This window comes from Ascaphus truei, chromosome 1 (assembly GCF_040206685.1).
Source record: "Ascaphus truei isolate aAscTru1 chromosome 1, aAscTru1.hap1, whole genome shotgun sequence".
In the NCBI taxonomy this organism is placed as follows: Eukaryota; Metazoa; Chordata; class Amphibia; order Anura; family Ascaphidae; genus Ascaphus; species Ascaphus truei.
Genome location: NC_134483.1, coordinates 389,837,690 through 389,857,053, shown reverse-complemented (window position 1 = coordinate 389,857,053; position 19,364 = coordinate 389,837,690). Strand labels below are relative to the sequence as shown.

General features: G+C 44.3%; 1 protein-coding gene across 8 annotated transcripts in view; it reads right to left on the bottom strand.

The window, feature by feature from the left end:
* The window catches only part of LOC142501655 (putative ATP-dependent RNA helicase DDX60), a 362,879-nt gene that overhangs the window by 204,460 nt on the left and 139,055 nt on the right, over window positions 1-19,364 (bottom strand). For all 8 annotated transcript variants that reach the window (XM_075611796.1, XM_075611815.1, XM_075611833.1 and 5 more), the window contains one exon: window positions 3,664-3,814. In XM_075611796.1, the coding sequence (XP_075467911.1) occupies window positions 3,664-3,814 (151 nt within the window). The remainder of the gene's footprint in view (window positions 1-3,663; window positions 3,815-19,364) is intronic.

The following is a 19,364-nucleotide window of genomic DNA, read 5'->3' as shown; positions in this document are numbered from 1 at the left end:
TGCTGAGCCCCTCGCAAGAGAGAGGAGCTATATTGCTAATATTCTTGTGCCAAGCCTATAAAGAGACTTAACCATGTCCAGCTAGCTGGAGTTCTTGCACTACCGATTGCCAGGAGGTTTCCTGGTGGTGAAGCTGGATGGGAAGAGGTACCTGAGATGTCTCTATCCCAAGTCTGATTTTCCATGTGGTGACCTTGAATGGTGTGCCAAGTGTGCCCGATGCAGAGCCAGATTTCTAGAGCCTACACTGCTGCGGCCTACGGCTTTCGCAGACAAAGATGCAACTGACCCCAGTACCTGGGCGGTCGATGTTGCTGCTACCTTGTCTACCTCAACTTCGGAGGCTTTTGAGGGCCCATGTGCCCAAGAGGATGCTCCAGGGGGTCCGTGCACCCCAATGATCACAGAACCAGCTGAGACGGTACAAGACCCGGTCCCCGCAGAGGATCCAGAGACTGTCAGTGAGCCGGAACCGACACCTGAGCCAACGGGTAAGGTGACTGCCTGGGGTGATGAGGAACAGCTGTTGCCAGGGGCACAGGAGCTGGAACAGGCCCTGCTGATTGCACCTGATGACTCGGAAATGATCCTGTGCCTCTCCCTGCGGATGTGTCCCTACCTTCGTCTAGTACCAGTAGCCACAGGTCATCCGTGGTGTTTCGGCCGATGCCGGATGCCCAGACCCATTAAAGGGGCAGCTTTCATGAAATCTCTGAGAGAACATTTAGCCCATAAGATAGCTGGACCTTCCGTGTGCCCCAAGGTACAAACCCTGCTTTCTTGGCCTAGTACCAGGACTATTTAATGGCCCACAGGCCTATGCCCAAGATTATAAAAGAGCCTTACGTTGTTAGCGTGGCACTGGTGTCTAGTCATGGTGGGTCCAACATTAAGGACTCAGACCGAGACTTTAAGGCCATCAACTAGTGTTACCCCTTCTGTGAGCTCTATGGTAAAGACTGTACCTACTGGATCTCACCGAGCTGGTATTCCACAGGAGAAGCTGACAGCGGTTCTACGGAGTACTACTCTACAAAGAGGGCTCAACGGGCCTCACAGACTCTGAAGCCTTCCGAAGATTGGAAGGATTGGGACTTTGGGGAACAATGACCTAATAATAATGATATGACATGTACAGTAGTGTTACTTCTGGGGGTAGTCATTATGCAATGTCCAACGTCTGATACATCAGGTTTTTTGTCCCACACTACCTCTGGGGCAGACTTTGTTAAAGAGGCACCTACAGATGCAGCTACGAGTATTCTAACACTGCTTTGAAAAATTTGTGGCAATCTCCCAGTAATGCTGCAATATTTCTCTGACATTTCTGCATAAAGACTAATGGCCCATCGGATTAACACAGCAGGGATCCCTGGTCAGTTTGAATGGGACTGCCAGGGACCCCCGCTGTGTTAATCCGATGGGCCATTAGTCTGTCTGCAGAAATGTCACAGAAATGTTGCAGCATTACTGGGGTATTGCCCCAGATTTTCCAAGGCAATTGTTCCGATACTGTTATAAACAATACATTTGGACGCACCAAGAGGTGTTTAAAACAATGAATTAGGGAACACTATTTAAATATTAAAAAGGGACTAGAAACACTTAGTGTTTCAAGTCATTTCAAACAACATCATATGTGTAATCCAGAAGATATAAGATTTATGGGTATTGATAAAATAGAATTAGGCAATAGGGGAGGAGATTTAATACAGAAAATATCCCAAAGAGAAACTCTATGGATTCATAAATTAAAAACCATTAATGCCTAGAGGACTTAACATTAATATTGATTTGGGATGTTTCCTCACATAAATATTCTATTTTTTGATGATACATTTAATTATTGATTTAGTCCACAAGTTAGAAATATTTAGTCACATTAATTATAATATACACTATTAATATTATCACTTATAAATTATATCAGCACATTTATATTAATTCATCGCTTATTTGTTGATAAATTATTTATAATTAATTATCTACACTATAGTAATTCAGCACGGATACAAATTGATTTAATATTGTTTAAGGGAGATACTCACTATTGCAATAGCAAACAATTGATGGCCAAACTTCCTCACATATAAACTAACATTAAATTGGATTAAGCCTAAATGAAGTAAACTGTGCGATCCCATTACCATTGTTGTCATAATTATCGGTTATTAGTATAGTCTGTTAAAAATGTTTATGTACTCATTTATTTATTATTAATTTGTATTTTAATTAGATAGTATATATGATTTTATACTTGGTAATACATGTTTTATAAACCTTCGTTATGTCTGCTCCTCGCCATGCAATTGAGTTATAATTAAAGAAAGTTATGTAACACTGCTGGTAAAGGAGGGATATAAAAGGAAGGGACAACAGGACATACCATACTTACCCCTGACGAAGAAGGACTACCTTTGAAACACGTAGGGTGTGACACCAGGAAACCGGAAGTGACGCAGAACACCGACCCGATCGGCAGTGGATGTCGCGGAAACCGGAGAGAGTAACAGTAACGCACAAACTGGTCTGTCCCTGGGTGTTTTTACACTGTTTTGTGTTTTATTTCATGCCTGATTTTATATAAAAGCGAAGCTTGAAAAAGAAGTCCCTTTGAATATTTTGCGGTTATATGGAGGCGAAAAACAACCTCAAAGATACATTATAGTGCCTGTACCAGGCATGTAAAGGTAAGTGCATATCTCACCACTTCTACTTATGGATCAGATGTTATGAACGTTCTTCACTATTGTACTTTTCACTTATCTCTTATCTTCCCTTTCAACGAGGAGCGCTGAATATCTTGAACATTTACTACTGCTGGGAATTGGGAACAATTTCGACTTTTCAAGCTGCACCACAGCAAATTTCTTCAAAAAGTTTGGACTTTATTTTTTATTTTGTTAGAGCACTTCCTATATTGTTATTACTGTACTTAGAATGTGTATCAATTCCTTTCATCCCACTTTTAAATATTCTCATGGATCTAGAAGTATAGATATGGTTTCATTTTACTGTACAAGGTTGTTTTTTGCTTAATAGAGGCTGAAAGGTACAAGAAAGAGGCTGACAAATCGTTTGTCATATGTTCAAAAATGCCAATGATTTATTCTGATTCCTTTTCTCTTTTCACACTCGTCTACCATAAATGTAAACTAAGGCATTGACTAAGAACTATTTAAAGATACCCTATAGAGACTGTAATAGCCCAAGCCAATTATCCTTTAAAATGGCAGATAAATGTCTGTGAAACACATCAGATGGATCCGTTAGGATGGATCCATTAGCTGGAGCGTCACTCAAAGAATCTCCTGAGACATTGGCACAGGAACATGTCATCATCGGCCTGCACCCATAAGGGAGTATGCACGAGCAGCATCCAGCCTGATAAGCAGGGTAAAAAGGGAGAGACTACTACAGAGAGTTTACTGTTAAATTTACATATTTTTGCATAGGCTTATATATCCTAATTAATACAGGATAAACTACCTCTGCCATTTAGTGGCAAAATACTATATAACACTTACTTTGGGTCATACTCAACCGCTTATATCTTCAACCACTCATCTCTCAATGAAAGGAGGATCATTACAAATACAGTCAGAATTGTCGTATTAATAAGGCTCTAATAAATGACTCACACAACAAAATTACATACAGTACCTGTGCAATCTTCATTTTCATAGTAATATGCAATGTTCTTCAACAGTAAATCATCACTTAAGTCAGGCAAGTGGGTCCAATCTACTTTCCAGTTGGACATTTTGGAAATCTTTGTTACCTGGTTCAGAGTCATGTGTTCACACCTTTTTTGCTAAAAAAAAACAAAACAAAGCAGGAAACTATAAAACACACATTATGCAATGTGGTCAAGCAATGCCATTTGTGCATAGTTTAACATTATACAGAACAAAAAGTGATACCTAGGCCAATGGTTCAAAACTTCTAGGCTAAAGCCTCACATGTAAACTAACATTAAATTGGATTAAGCCTAAATGAAGTATACTGCTGCGATCCCATTACCATTGTTGTCATAATTATCGGTTATTTGTATAGTCTGTTTAGAAATGTTTATGTACTCATTTATTTATTTATTAATTTGTATTTTAATTAGATAGTATATATGATTTTATACTTAGTAATACATGTTTTATAAACCTTCGTTATGTCTGCTCCTCCCCATGCAATTGAGTTATAATTAAAGAAAGTTATGTAACACTGCTGGTGAAGGAGGGATATAAAAGGAAGGGACAACAGGACATACTATACTTACCCCTGATGAAGAAGGACTACCTTTGAAATGCATAGGGTTGCCGGGAGGACCAGTTTCGGTGTGACACCAGGAAACCGAAAGTGACGCAGAACGCCAATCTTGTGGATTACTATTGATTATTTACAACCTGAGAATTATACATATTCCTCAATATTATATGGGACTGCCTCATGCTATCTTAACATTTGAAGTATTTTTCTTCCCTGCTCCAATTAGGATGTAGAGTATTTAGGCAGGTTACTTACACTATCACCATATTTTGTTTGTTTGTATTATATTATCTGGGTTATGTTATATTTTTTCTGTGTATATCCTTATTATTTTTCTGCTTAGGAAGATACTATTTTGACCAGCCGGTCTTTATTACATTTCTAAATTCTATTAAATAAGGAAGGCACCTAAATCAACATCCAAATTGAGACCTAGTGGAACAAGAGTTTTCAATGTATGTATCCACCTGGTCTCAAGTTTAGATATTGTGTTGATGGTATTACCTCCTCTCCAGTTATATAGCAGTTTGTCTATTCCCATACAAATAATTCCTGTATAATCTTTGTTATGATATTCAGCAAAATGCTTGGACAAATTATGTTGCATAAATCCTTTTTGTATATTAGTAATATGCTCAGCAAAACTTAATTTTAATTTTCTTGTGGTTCTACCCACATACTGTTTTTTGCACGGTCATTGAATTAGATAAACAATATTAATAGAATCGCAACTGATGAGGTGCTCAATCTTAGCTACTTCCTGTATGTGTAGAAATGAAATTTTTAGTCTGTTTGGAACCATGAGGTTCCATTTATACATCTTGCATTTTTTTGGCGGATTCCCCTCGCAGTATGCAGGAAAGTGCGCATATCTGGGAGAGTAATCCAGCAGAGAGATGGCGAGCCCTGGCAAGAAGGGCTCCGCTAGTGAGATCTCTCAGCAGAGAGCGAGATTGTAATCCAATGTGGTGTCTTGTTTCTTTTCTTTATGTCATACCGTCTGTGGTCTTCTTTTCTGTGTCTTCTTCACCGTCTGTGGGGTCTTCAGGTCTTCTGGCTTCTTCTTCTGCGACGCTTTTGCTTTGCAACCTTAGAACCTTTATGGTACTTACTGCCATGTATTTTCTCACGACCATCACTCTCAGAGATTTGGGATTTTCCCTTTGGGGCAATTATATGGTACTTAGAAGATGAAGCACTGATTACCTTGAGCACCTTCACATTGATGGAGCTCTCACCAACTCCGGCTGTACCCTGTGGCATTTTACCTTTGCAGTCGGCAGGCATGTAGTCTTGGGCCTCTCTTTCCTGAGGCCTACATTTATTCAGGCGGAAGTACCGCTGGATAACCAGTGACGCATTTCTCAGGGTTTGATAGCGAATCCTGTTCTGTGTCATCCTAGTCAGAACAAGGAGAGAAGAAAAAACGAAGCACTGGTTCCACTAAGACAAAAGACTGGATTTTTATAGTTGCTCCTTTCATAATGAGGAATCTATTTCGTACCATGCGGGCACGGTAGAATGATTGAAGAACACAGGCTGCTTTATTCCGGCGATTGAACTGACGAATTTCATCCCTCTGTAGGCAGCCTGTAGGATGATAGTTGTGGCGCGTTAACGCCGGTAATTTTCTCTTTCCCTTCTTCCTTGGATAAGAGCTTTGCAGTGCTTCTGAATTATTCTAATGCTTTTCTCCTTTTTCAAAACGTTAAGTTCCTCCACGAGAGAATTCTGTTTTGTGCATACATGTCGCAATTCTGTTCTCAGAGCGTCCATTTCTTCCTGGTGCTGGGTCTGAGCGTGCATCAATGCATCCTGCACTTCTAATTTTTCCTGAGTCAACTGTTTCTTTACTTTTTCTGCTTGGTCAGTCAAATCTGAATTTTCCAATTTCAGACTCTCATTTTCTTGCTTTACAGTCTCTAACTCACTTAGGGCAATCTCATGGATTTGCTTCAACATTCCCAGCTCTCTGTTCAGACCGTGGCCCTTCAGGCGTGAGTTTTGTACCTCTGTGCTGAGCGCGTGAACCTCTTGTAGAGCCTTCCCGTATTTCTGTTTTAGGATAGCAATCGATTTGTCAGACTTAATCTGTTTTTCATCCATGGTGGCAATTACGGTGTTGGCCTTTTCCAGCCTAGTCGTCACCTCTTTCTTCTCACTCCGTAAGAGAGACTCTGTTTTCTTCAAAGCCTCGTACTCCTGTAAAGCTGGAAGTATACACCTCTGTAACTCGGCGTTCGCTTCTCGCACCTTATTGTTAGATTCTTGCTCCTTCTTCCAACATTCTCGCTCCTTCACCAAATCCTGCCACAGGACTTCATAATTATGGCGGGCAGCTTGGAGTGCAGAAACCAAAGCCTCTTTATCCTGGTTCAAGGATTCAGCTTCCCTTTGTTCCTCCTTTTCCTTTGCCACTGTTCCCGTGACAATTCTGCCGGTCACTCCGGTCTGCAGCACATCTCGGCGCCTTTCTGACGCATGTCCTGACAGCGCAGGTTCAAGTGGCTCCGTCACTTCCCCTGTGACTTGAGGAACAGTTTTCTTTTTCTTCTTCTTTCTTTTTGCTTTATTAGCTCCAGAGATATCAGTGGTACTGGGCACACACTCACTGGTATCAGCTTCCACATCTTGCTTGCACTCATAGGGCGTTGCTTGCTTTTGCAGCTGTTTGTCTTTGAAAATTTTGGGGCACACATCTTCCATGTGACCTACTTTATGACAGGCCCAGCATACTATATTCATCTGTGGGTACGGCTCTCCTCCAGGGGCCACATACGAGACGTCGTCATCATCATCGTATGGCCTGAAGGGACACTGTTTTTCATGATTATGTACATTACAAAACAAACATTTCATGTCGGCCATTTTAGAAACCCGGCAGGGACAATTTGCTAGCTGCAATTTCACTCACTTCAGCAACTTACATACAGCACTTGCTAGCTGCAAATTCACTCACTTCAGCAAAAGGCATTAGCTTTACAAACAGCACTTGCTAGATGCAAAAAAAAAATTCTTCAGCAAAACATTTTGGTTTTCTGTTTGGGTTCAGGGTGCTATTGCATCCACACTTCGCACATTCTCTGTGTATGTTAGAAGCACAACTGATATACACAGTGGGACAGACTTCACTCATAGCATCTGTATTTTACTTCAGCTGGGTGGCCATTTTAAACCCCCGCATTTATTTGCAAACCCACAGACTTTAGTGTTGACCCGCATTCTCCACCATATGTGACAAACGCCCCTCTTTTGTAGCGCTGACGTCTGTCTGGGTTCTTCCCGACACAGTCTTCTAGGGTTAATTATACAACAAACAGGATCATGCCAAGTATTATATTGCTTAACTCAGGCTTCTGCCTGCTTTATTTTCATCCAAGTAAGGGACTGCAGCTTTAACATGTGTAGGCAAGAGGCACTCAGACATTTTCATTCAGTGGTTCACTTATATCAGTGTCATAGCACTTCACACAGTGTCATTTTTAAGAAATAAAAACCAAATCATATAAAGAAATCCTATCCCTTTCAGGGATCTAACTACACATCAGAATCAGCCCCTAACTGCTGCTGGCCAACTAACCTGGTTCCCCAGCTTAAAACAATGCCCTCTCATTTAGGGTCACTAGATTCAGCACAGTCTTTTAGCAACAGCAATAAACATTTGTTTTGTCTTATCTGTTCGTGGTGGGAACTCGGTCCAAAGTGTCCAGGCAAATCCTCTGGTACTGTGATACTTGGAGGGGCCATCCACCCCGAAACTGGAAACAGGGGAGCAGCGATACCCCCAGCCTCCAGGCTCTAAGGAGAGAGAGTGAAATGCAAACCTCTCTGTTCTAAATACCTGTGTTAGTGATTAGGAGAGCAGGTGAGGGAGAACTAGACCCATTGTAATCTGTGGTCTGGATTTTCCATCCAGCTGCCTGAGTTAATGTGAAGCTTGGGAACGGATCATTTTTAACTATTCCTGCACTTTCTGACCTAAAACGGGGCAGAAAGCTGCCTAACATCTTTGGACTATGTCACAATATATATAATCAAAAAATAAATAGATGATACCGTTCTGTGGCTAACGAAATGCTTTTATTTGTGCGAGCTTTCGAGATACACTGATCTTTTCTTCCGGCGATGTTACAATGAATGAAGCAAGCAAAAGCTATACTATAAACAGTGTCTATTGGAATGTTATCTGTGCTGGTCCTTCCCCCGGTGTGGATGTGTTATATGGCTGGAGGTGTCAAAAGGTTCATTCATTGTAACATCGCCGGAAGAAGAGATCAGTGTATCTCGAAAGCTCGCACAAATAAAAGCATTTCGTTAGCCACAGAACGGTATCATCTATTTATTTTTTGATTATTGAAGCTCGGCTAACACGGTACTGATACCTCTACATGTATGTATTTTATATATACTCATATAGTGGTTAGCGGGGATGGGTGCAGTGTGTATTCGCCCCAATGGTGGGTGTTTATGGCTTGCGGGTGGGTAGCTGGAGGGCTTAACCCCTTCTTGACCGTAGCGGTATTAACCGCTAAGGTAATGAAGGGGTTAAGTCCATCCGCAACTCCCCCCCGCAAGCCATAAACACCCACCAAAGGCCATATACCCCCTTCATCCACCCCCGCTCCCCACAATATGCCTGGTACTGGATGGTTAACCCCTTCATTGCCTTAGCGGTTAGCGCTAAGATAATGAAGGGGGCTGTTAATGCATTCTTCCTGCTTCGGATGCATGGGGGGGGGGGGCTTTGGTGCTGATATTACTGGGTATCAGCTCCGAGGCAGGAAAAGGGCCTGATTTTTTTCTATGTCCCGTATCGCCGCTCAGCACCAGCTTTTTGCCAACTTTTGTTGGCGGAGAGATTTGGAGAAAATCTCTCCATTCTATAGCGCCGATCAGCGCCGAGATGCTGATCAGCGCTACTAGAATACAGCGGGTTTTAAAACTGGCGAGATATTGGTTCTCGCCACCCGCACGGCGAGTTTTATTTTCTGGCAAAATAAACCGGCGGATTTTCCTCATCTCGCCAGATTTTCGGCATTTACTGAATTGCTGTAGGCATATTTGCCGGAAAGCTGTCGAGATAGGGCTTTTCGCCGTTTCCTGCATAGGCCCCTTAGTGTCTTAAAATGTGTTATTATACACTTCTTTTTTGCAAGATGGTTTTAAACAACTGGGACCCAATTTCTTTTTTAAAGTATCAGACTTTTTAAATACTACAGTATTTGCGGTTTTATTGGAAGATAAGGTTGTAATATGGGGTCCTTTTGGACTAGGTGCCAATGTCTGCAAACTACTTTTTTTATTCCTGCAGCTAAATGATTATAAATTGTGATAAATGGCATATTAATTATATCGCTAGAACTTTCTGTATTTAGATTAATATTGGAATTATATTTTAACAGATCATTCCTATCTACCTTATTGATATTAATATAGGCTTTCTTGAGAGTAGAGTCCTGATATTTTTTAGATTTAAATTTGGACATTACTTGTGCTTGTTGTTCATAGATATGATTCTCTGAACAATTACGCTTAACTCTCCTCAATTCCCCTTGGGGGATATTGGTTAGCCATGGTTTATGATGATTACTGTCAGCTTCTATATAATTCAGACAACTGACAGGTTTATGATGAGTTTTTGTGTGAGTTTGACCTTCTTTATGTAGATTAACAGGTCAAGAAATTCCAGACTCACTTGACTAAAATTATGTGTGAAAGTGAGGTTATATGAGTTATGATTTAAATAATCAAAAAACCCCAGTAAACTCTCATGATCACCGTGCCAAATAAAGAAAATATCATCCACAAACCTAATCCATAGCACTAGGTTTGCACCATAGCCATGCTGAGACCAGATATATTGGTCTTCCCACATCCCCATCAGTAGATTAGCATAGCTAGGGGCAAACCTAGTCCCATGGTCGTGCCCTTAATCTTTAAAAATAATTCTTCGTTAAACCAAAAAAAAATTGTAAGTTAATGTAAATGTAATTAACGTGATAATAAAATCAATCTGTGCATCCATGTATGTGTCTTCTAAATGTAAAAAATTATGTGCTGCTAAACAACCATGCTCATGATCAATAACTGTGTATAATGAAGTGACATCACACGTGATCAAATAATATTGTTCCTGCCAAATAATATTTTTAATATGTTTAATACGTATGTGGTGTCTTTTATGTGAGACCTAAGTTTCTTGACCGGTTTCTGGAGGAAATGATCAATATAAGATGAAAGGTTGGATGTAATAGAGTTAACACCTGAAATGATAGGTCTCCCAGGAGGATTTATGGGATCTTTATGTAACTTTGGTAAATAATAAAAAATTGGTAGTGTTGATTTGTTTATGACTATAAATTCAAATTCTTCCCTACTGATATGTAGTTTATTGATCCCCAGTGTAAAATATTTTCTAATTCACATTGGAAAGTTTCTGTAGCATTGTAGGACAGTCTCGAGTAAGTTGTTATATCATTCAGCTGTCTAAGGGATTCAGCGATGTAACACTCTTTATCCAAGATCACAACGCTTCCTCCCTTATCTTCAGATTTTATTACAATCGAGCTGTCCTCATGGTTCCAAACAGACTTAAAATGTCATTTCTACACATATGGAAAGTAGCTAAAAGATTGAGCACCTCATCAGTTGCGATTCAATTAATATTGTTTATCTAATTCAATGCCCGAGCAAAAAACAGTATGTGGGTAGAACCACAAGAAAATTAAAATTACGTTTTGCTGAGCATATTACTAATATACAAAAAGGATTTCTGCAACATAATTTGTCCAAGCATTTTGCTGAAAATCATAACAAAGATCCTGCAGGAATTATTTGTATTGGAATAGACAAACTGCTATATAACTGGAGAGGAGGCAATACCATCAACGCAATATCTAAACTTGAGACCAGGTGGATACATACATTGAAAACTCTTGTTCCACTAGGTCTCAATGTGGATGTTGATTTAGGTGCCTTCCTTATTTAATAGAATTTAGAAATTTCCAGCTACTAGCAAGGTTTGGTCTTTTCCACTTACATTTAATTCTGACTATTTTTTTATTATATTTGATGTATTAAAGTCTTTCAGTTCCATTTCTTGTTTTTTGAATTTATATATATGTCCATTGTATTAGATCATTTTTATATAATATTTGTATATTTTATCTTTCAGTTCCATTTCTTGTTTTTTGAATTTATATATATGTCCATTGTATTAGATCATTTTTATATAATATTTGTATATTTTATATAAATACCAGGTTCTTAACTGTTTTATTTTCTATTTTAATTGGCTTAGCACCTGATTATCTTAGTAGAGAGACTAGTTCTAATTTGCATAGTCTATCAGGACCTTGCAATCTACTATTTATGATGTTCAGGAGATGTCTGAGTCATGCCCCAGAAGAAGTCTAAACTCAGACGAAACTAGTAGGGTGAGGATCTCTTAGTAGATCTCTCCATTTTCTGTTGTATTCAGTACTTTTAACTGTCTTTCTATTTGCTGCCAAGCCTTATTTAAAGGCTATTGGGATTGTTATATCAATCTCAGAATTAAGCCCTGTGGCTAATCTCACCGAGTGGTATACCCGTTTAGGGGAGTGACGTCACCATCAGAGGACCCGCGCAACTGCTTATTACAGCTGATCAGTGACGCTTCCGCATCCAAGTACACAGACTGAGTGAGCGTTTCCTGAGATTATCAGCCCCTTTGATGCAGCGATCTGAAAGCATTTTACTGATGTGCCTGTTATTTTCTGCTACATTGTAAGTAGCCTCTGTTGCTTGCGCAATAATTTTATTCATAAACGTACATCACCATATTGGTATCTTTTTCATCTATAGGTACATCTTGTTTTGGAATTCGAATATATTACTTGTTCACGTATTTATGCTGCAGATGTTATATATCCATGCATCTGTGTCTCTGATTTGCGGCTTTTGTGTTTTTTGTGTACTTTGTATTTTCTTTGGGGTGGTGTACACCCATTACATTGTGGCAGCACGCATAGGCATCATTGCAACACTATTTTAAATCAGTTTTGCGCACCTTATACTTTTTTCTTTATTTATATATATATATATATATATATATATATATATATATATATGCTAATATAACTGTATGCTCATCTGCATGTCTTAGGCAGGTCTGCAACCCCGCCTTTCCCCATCATCACCCAGCATACAGCACTTCCACTGCACTGCAGCAAGGGATTCTGGGAAATTACATGCAAATGAGCACACAGTGTCACTTTTTGCCACAATAACCATTTTTAACATGGTTCCCTATAGGCTTAAGCTTGCTGCATGGACACAGCTTTGAGCACAGCCAGGGTTAAGGTGCATACCCAGAAAACCACCCACAGACAGCTGTTTCGACCTTGATGGGTCTCATCAGTGTGGGGTTGATTTTACTGGGAATGCAAGAGAGGCTATGGGATAGGCTAAACCATAATACTGAGTTAAGTTATGGTGAGTAAAAAAAGTGACAAAAACCCTCCACAGGAAAGCAAATATGCAAATATAACTGTATGCTCATCTGCATGTCTTAGGCAGGTCTGCAACCCCGCCTTTCCCCATCATCACCCAGCATACAGCACTTCCACTGCAGCAAGGGATTCTGGGAAATGACATGCAAATGATCACACAGTGTCACTTTTTGCCTCAATAACCATTTTAACATGGTTCCCTATAGGCTTAAGCTTGCTGCATGGACACAGCTGTGAGCACAGCCAGGGTTAAGGTGCCTACCCAGAAAACCACCCACAGACAGCTGTTTCGACCTTGATGGGTCTCATCAGTGTGGGGTTGATTTTACTGGGAATGCAAGAGAGGCTATGGGATAGGCTAAACCATAATACTGAGTTAAGTTATGGTGAGTAAAAAAAGTGACAAAAACCCTCCACAGGAAAGCAAATATATATATATATATATATATATAGACCATACGATACCGGTTGCAACACGACCGGCGCACCACCTTGAGAAAGGTCCCACTGGGGGACCGAAACTTCGTTTTTTGTGTCTTCTATCAAATATAGAAAATTTAGGATTTACTTACCTGCATGCTGTCCCTTGATGTCGTGTTGCAACCGGTATCGTATGGTCTGTTATTGCTTTATGGGATAAGCACCAAAACGTATTTACTTGCAAATGGTGTGCCGGCTGTGCATTGGATTATATATATATATATATATATATATATATATATATATATAAAGCAGAAAATAGCCGTGTTAGTCCAGTTGCGATAGTGCAGAATAAATGAGTTCTTCAGTATTCGGTGATACCTTTTTTATTGGACTAACAATTTATGTCATAGGACAAGCTTTCGAGAGTTATCCTCTCTTCTTCAGGTCAGCAATACTGATATACAAAGCCATAGATTCCTTTGTATATCAGTATTGCTTGACCTGAAGAAGAGAGGATAACTCTCGAAAGCTTGTCCTATGACATAAATTGTTAGTCCAATAAAAAAGGTATCACCGAATACTGAAGAATTAATTTATTCTGCACTATATATATATATATATATAAATATATAAATAGACTACTTACCAGGTAAATCCAGGATCCCAGGACCCCAAAGCAAGGTAGAGACAGCACACTCAGGAATATCAAAAAACGTGTATTAAGAAGAAAAAGCTGGCACAATCACCGACGTTTCGGTCCTAGACACTCAAGGGAGAGAAAGGTCCTGTGTCTAGGACCGAAACATCGGTGATTGTGCCAGCATATGCATACTTCCTGTATGGGACAAGCACCTATTTTTGCTTTACGTGTGTGCCATCTGCATATATATATATATATATATATATATATATATATATATGCAGATGGCACACACGTAAAGCAAAAATAGGTGCTTGTCCCATACAGGAATATATATATATATATATATATATATATAAAAAATAGAAAGCAGTTGGCACACTGAAAACAGGTTATCCACTGATGCTTATCCCATATATGCACATACACAGAAAGATTTTACCAGATAGAGATCCAGGAAAAACGAGACAGCACAGAGTCAGGGAAATCCAAAGCTGATGTATTCAGGATAAATACATAGGCACTGCAGCCAATGTTTCGGTTATCAGAATGTGACCTTCATCAGGGACGCACGTTACTGAGGAAGGTCACATTCTGATGACCGAAACGTTGGATGCAGTGCCTATGTATTTATCCTGAAAACATCAGCTTTGGATTTCCCTGACTGTGTGCTGTCTCGTTTTTCCTGGATCTCTATCTGGTAAAATCTTTCTGTGTATATATATATATATATATACAGTGTTCGACAATCCTATACATTTACACGCCCGGGGCGTGTGGATTTAACCCCCGGGCGAGTAAATATTGGCCCAAGCAGCACACGTGTTTTTTTTTTAAATTTCCCCGTTCGTGCTCAAATTTCCCCCGTTCGCGCTCAAATTTCCCCCGTTGGCGCTCAAATTTCCCCCGTTCGCGCCAATTTAAAAAAATAAATAAATAAATATGTAATCTCCCTCCCTGATTGGAGGAAGAGGGCCGGCTGGCAGCTCTGGGTCCCCTCAGGTCCCCGGATGTAGGCTGGAAGGGGGGGTCCCCGGATGTAGGCTGGGAGGGGGGTCCCCAGATGTAGGCTGGGGGGGGGGTCCCCGTGGCTGCTGCTGCCCAGGGCTGGAAGACAAGGTAGGCGCTTCCCCTCCGTCCCACGCTCCTTTGGCACCCGCGCGGGCAGGGTAATAGGAGCGGGGAAGAAAGGAAGCAGCCTGGCGGGAGGTAGAGGGAGGGGGGTGCGCGTGCGCATGCGCTGGAGGGGGGGGGGGAGGGGTTGGCAATGTTCCGGCCACGTTTCCCATCGGGGAGGTTGGTGTGGCCCGTGCGGCTGTTCCTAGCATGGCTGCCTGACCCCCCTCCTGGCTGCAGCCTGGGCGCACGCGTGGCTTGCCACGTTTCCCATCGGGGAGGTTGGTGGCCATGCGCCTGTCCGGCTGTCCCCCCGCTGGTCCCCGATCCTCCCGCTAGCTCCCCGATCCTCCCGCTGGCCCCCCGATCCTCGCGCTGGCCTCCCGATCCTCGCGCTGGCCCCCCCATCCTCGCGCTGGCCCCCCATCCTCGCGCTGACCCCCCGATCTTCCCGCTGGCCCCCCAATCCTCGCGCTGGCCCCCCCATCCTCGCGCTGGCCCCCCCATCCTCGCGCTGACCCCCCGATCTTCCCGCTGGCCCCCCGATCCTCGCGCTGGCCCCCCCATCCTCGCGCTGACCCCCGATCCTCCCGCTGGCCCCCCCATCCTCCCACAACTCCTGCCCGATCCCCTGGCATGTGGAGCAGCATGTGGAGGACAAGCAGGCCCTGGAGGAACAGGTAGGCCCCCTCCCTTCCAATGAATACCAACCCAGTCACCCACCCAGTGGGTTGGTGTCTGAGTGTGTGTCTGAGTGTCTGTGAGTGTGAGTGTTTGTGTGTGGGTGTCTGTGTGTGTGGGTGTCTGTGAGTGTGGGTGAGTGTCTGTGAGTGTGGGTGAGTGTCTGAGTGTGAGTGAGTGTCTGTGAGTGTGGGTGTCTGTGAGTGTGAGTGGGTGTATTTGTGTGTCTGTGAGTGTGGGTGTGAGTGGGTGTTTGTGTCTTTGTCTGTGAGTGGGTGTGTTTGTGTGTGTCTGTGTGTGTCTGTGAGTGTGTGTGAGTATGTGTGTGTATCTGTGTGTGAGTGTATGAGTCAGTGAGTGTTTATGTCTGTGAGTGTTTGTGTCTGTGAGTGTTTGTGTGAGTGTGAGTGTGTGTGTCTGTATGTGTATGTGAGTGTATGTGTCTGTGAGTGTATGTGTCTGTGAGTGTATGTCTGAGTGTTTGTGTGAGTGAGTGTTTGTGTGAATGAGTGTGTGAGTGAGTGTTTGTGTGAGTGAGTGTTTGTGTGAGTGAGTGTTTGTGTGAATGAGAGTTTGTGTGTCTGTGAGTTTGTCTGTGAGTGTTTCTGTGTGTGTTTGAGTCTGTGAGTGTGTCTAAGTGTGTCTGTGAGTGTATGTGTCTGAGTGTATGTGTCTCTGAGTGTATGTGTCTGAGTGTTTGTGTCTGTGAGTGTTTGAGTGAGTGTGTGTGTCTGTGAGTGTGTGTCACCCTCTCCCTGTGTCACCCTCTCCAGGTGTCACCCTCTCCCGGTGTCACCCTCTCCCTTTGTCACCCTCTCCCGGTGTCACCCTCTCCTGGTGTCACCCTCTCCTGGTGTCACCCTCTCCCTGTGTCACCCTCTCCCGGTGTCACCCTCTCCCTGTGTCACCCTCTCCCGGTGTCGCCCTCTCCCTGTGTCACCCTCTCCCGGTGTCACCCTCTCCCTATGTCACCCTCACCCTTTTGAACTCACCCTGTGTCACCCTCTCCCTTTCCCTGTCACCCTCACCTTGTGTCACCTTCTCCCTTTCCCTGTTGCCCTCTCCCTGTGTCACCCTCTCCCTGTGTCACCCTCTCCCTGTGTCACCCTCTCCCTTTCCCTGTCGCCCTCTCCCTGTGTCACCTCTCCCTGTGTCACCCTCTCCCTGTGTCACCCTCTCCCTGTGTCACCCTCTCCCGGTTTCACCATCTCCCTGTGTCGCCCTCACCCTGTGTCACCCTCTCCCTTACCCTGTCGCCCTCACCCTGTGTCACCCTCTCCCTTTCGCCCTCTCCCTGTGTCACCCTCTCCCTTTCCCTGTCGCCCTCTCCCTGTGTCACCCTCTCCCTGTGTCACCCTCTCCCGGTGTCACCCTCTCCCTGTGTCACCCTCTCCCTGTGTCACTCTCTCCCTGTGTCACCCTCTCCCGGTGTCACCATCTCCCGGTGTCACCCTCTCCCTGGGTCACCCTCACCCTTTTGCCCTCTCCCTGTGTCACCCTCTCCCTTTCGCCCTCTCCCTGTGTCACCCTCTCCCTTTCCCTGTCGCCCTCTCCCTGTGTCACCCTCTCCTTGTGTCACACTCTCCCTGTGTCACACTCTCCCGGTGTCACCCTCTCCCGGTGTCACCCTCTCCCTGTGTCACCCTCTCTCTGTGTCACCCTCTCCCTGTGTCACCCTCTCCCTTTGTCACCCTCTCCCTGTGTCACCCTCTCCCTGTGTCACCCTCTCCCTGTGTCACCCTCTCCCTGTGTCACCCTCACCCTTTCGCCCTCACTCTGTGTCACCCTCTCCCTTTCCTTGTCGCCCTCTCCCTGTGTCACCCTCTCCCTTTCCCTGTCACCCTCTCCCTTTCCCTGTCGCCCTCTCCCTGTGTCACCCTCTCCCTTTCCCTGTCGCCCTCTCCCTGTGTCACCCTCTCCCTGTGTCACCCTCTCCCTGTGTCACCTCTCCCTGTGTCACCCTCTCCTGGTGTCACCCTCTCCCTGTGTCGCCCTCACCCTGTGTCACCCTCTCCCTTTCCCTGTCGCCCTCACCCTGTGTCACACTCTCCCTTTCGCCCTCTCCCTGTGTCACCCTCTCCCTTTCCCTGTCGCCCTCTCCCTGTGTCACCCTCTCCCGGTGTCACCCTCTCTCTGTATCACCCTCTCCCTGTGTCACTCTCTCCCTGTGTCACCCTCTCCCGGTGTCACCCTCTCCCGGTGTCACCCTCTCCCTGTGGCACCCTCACCCTTTTGCCCTCTCCCTGTGTCACCCTCTCCCTTTCGCCCTCTCCCTGTGTCACCCTCTCCCTTTCCCTGTCGCCCTCTCCCTGTGTCACCCTCTCCCTGTGTCACACTCTCCCTGTGTCACACTCTCCCGGTGTCACCCTCTCCCGGTGTCACCCTCTCCCTGTGTCACCCTCTCCCTGTGTCACCCTCTCCCTGTGTCACCCTCTCCCTGTGTCACCCTCTCCCTTTGTCACCCTCTCCCTGTGTCACCCTCTCCCTGTGTCACCCTCTCCCTGTGTCACCCTCTCCCGGTGTCACCCTCTCCCTGTGTCACCCTCACCCTTTCGCCCTCACCCTGTGTCACCCTCTCCCTTTCCTTGTCGCCCTCTCCCTGTGTCACCCTCTCCCTGTGTCACCCTCTCCCTTTCCCTCTCGCCCTCTCCCTGTGTCACCCTCTCCCTTTCCCTGTCACCCTCTCCCTTTCCCTGTCGCCCTCTCCCTGTGTCACCCTCTCCCTTTCCCTGTCGCCCTCTCCCTGTGTCACCCTCTCACTTTCCCTGTCGCCCTCTCCCTGTGTCACCCTCTCCCTGTCACCCTCTCCCTTTCCCTGTCGCCCTCTCCCTTTCCCTGTTGCCCTCTCCCTTTCCCTGTCGCCCTCTCCCTTTCCCTGTCGCCCTCTCCCTGTGTCGCCCTTTCCCTGTCGCCCTTTCCCTGTCGCCCTCTCCCTGTGTCACCCTCTCCCTGTCGCCCTCTCCCTTTCCCTGTCGCCCTCTCCCTGTCGCACTCTCTCTGTGTGTCTCTCTATCTCTCTGTGTGTCTCTCTATCTCTCTGTGTGTCTCTCTATCTCTCTGTGTGTCTCTCTATCTCTCTGTGTGTCTCTCTATCTCTCTGTGTGTCTCTATCTCTGTGTGTCTCTCTATCTCTCTGTGTGTCTCTCTATCTCTATGTGTGTCTCTCTATCTCTCTGTGTGTCTCTCTATCTCTCTGTGTGTCTCTCTATCTCTCTGTGTGTCTCTCTATCTCTCTGTGTGTCTCTCTATCTTTCTGTGTGTCTATCTCTCTGTGTGTCTCTCTATCTCTCTGTGTGTCTCTCTATCTCTCTGTGTGTCTATCTCTCTGTGTGTCTCTCTATCTCTCTGTGTGTCTATCTCTCTGTGTGTCTATCTCTCTGTGTGTCTCTCTATCTCTCTGTGTGTCTATCTCTCTGTGTGTCTCTCTATCTCTCTGTGTGTCTCTCTATCTCTCTGTGTGTCTCTCTATCTCTCTGTGTGTCTCTCTATCTCTCTGTGTGTCTCTCTATCTCTCTGTGTGTCTCTCTATCTCTCTGTGTGTCTCTCTATCTCTCTGTGTGTCTCTCTATCTCTCTGTATGTCTCTCTATTTCTCTGTGTGTCTCTCTATCTCTCTGTGTGTCTCTCTATCTCTCTGTGTCTCTCTATCTCTCTGTGTGTTTCTCTATCTCTCTGTGTGTCTCTCTATCTCTCTGTGTGTCTCTGTGTGTCTCTCTATCTCTCTGTGTGTCTATCTCTCTGTGTGTCTCT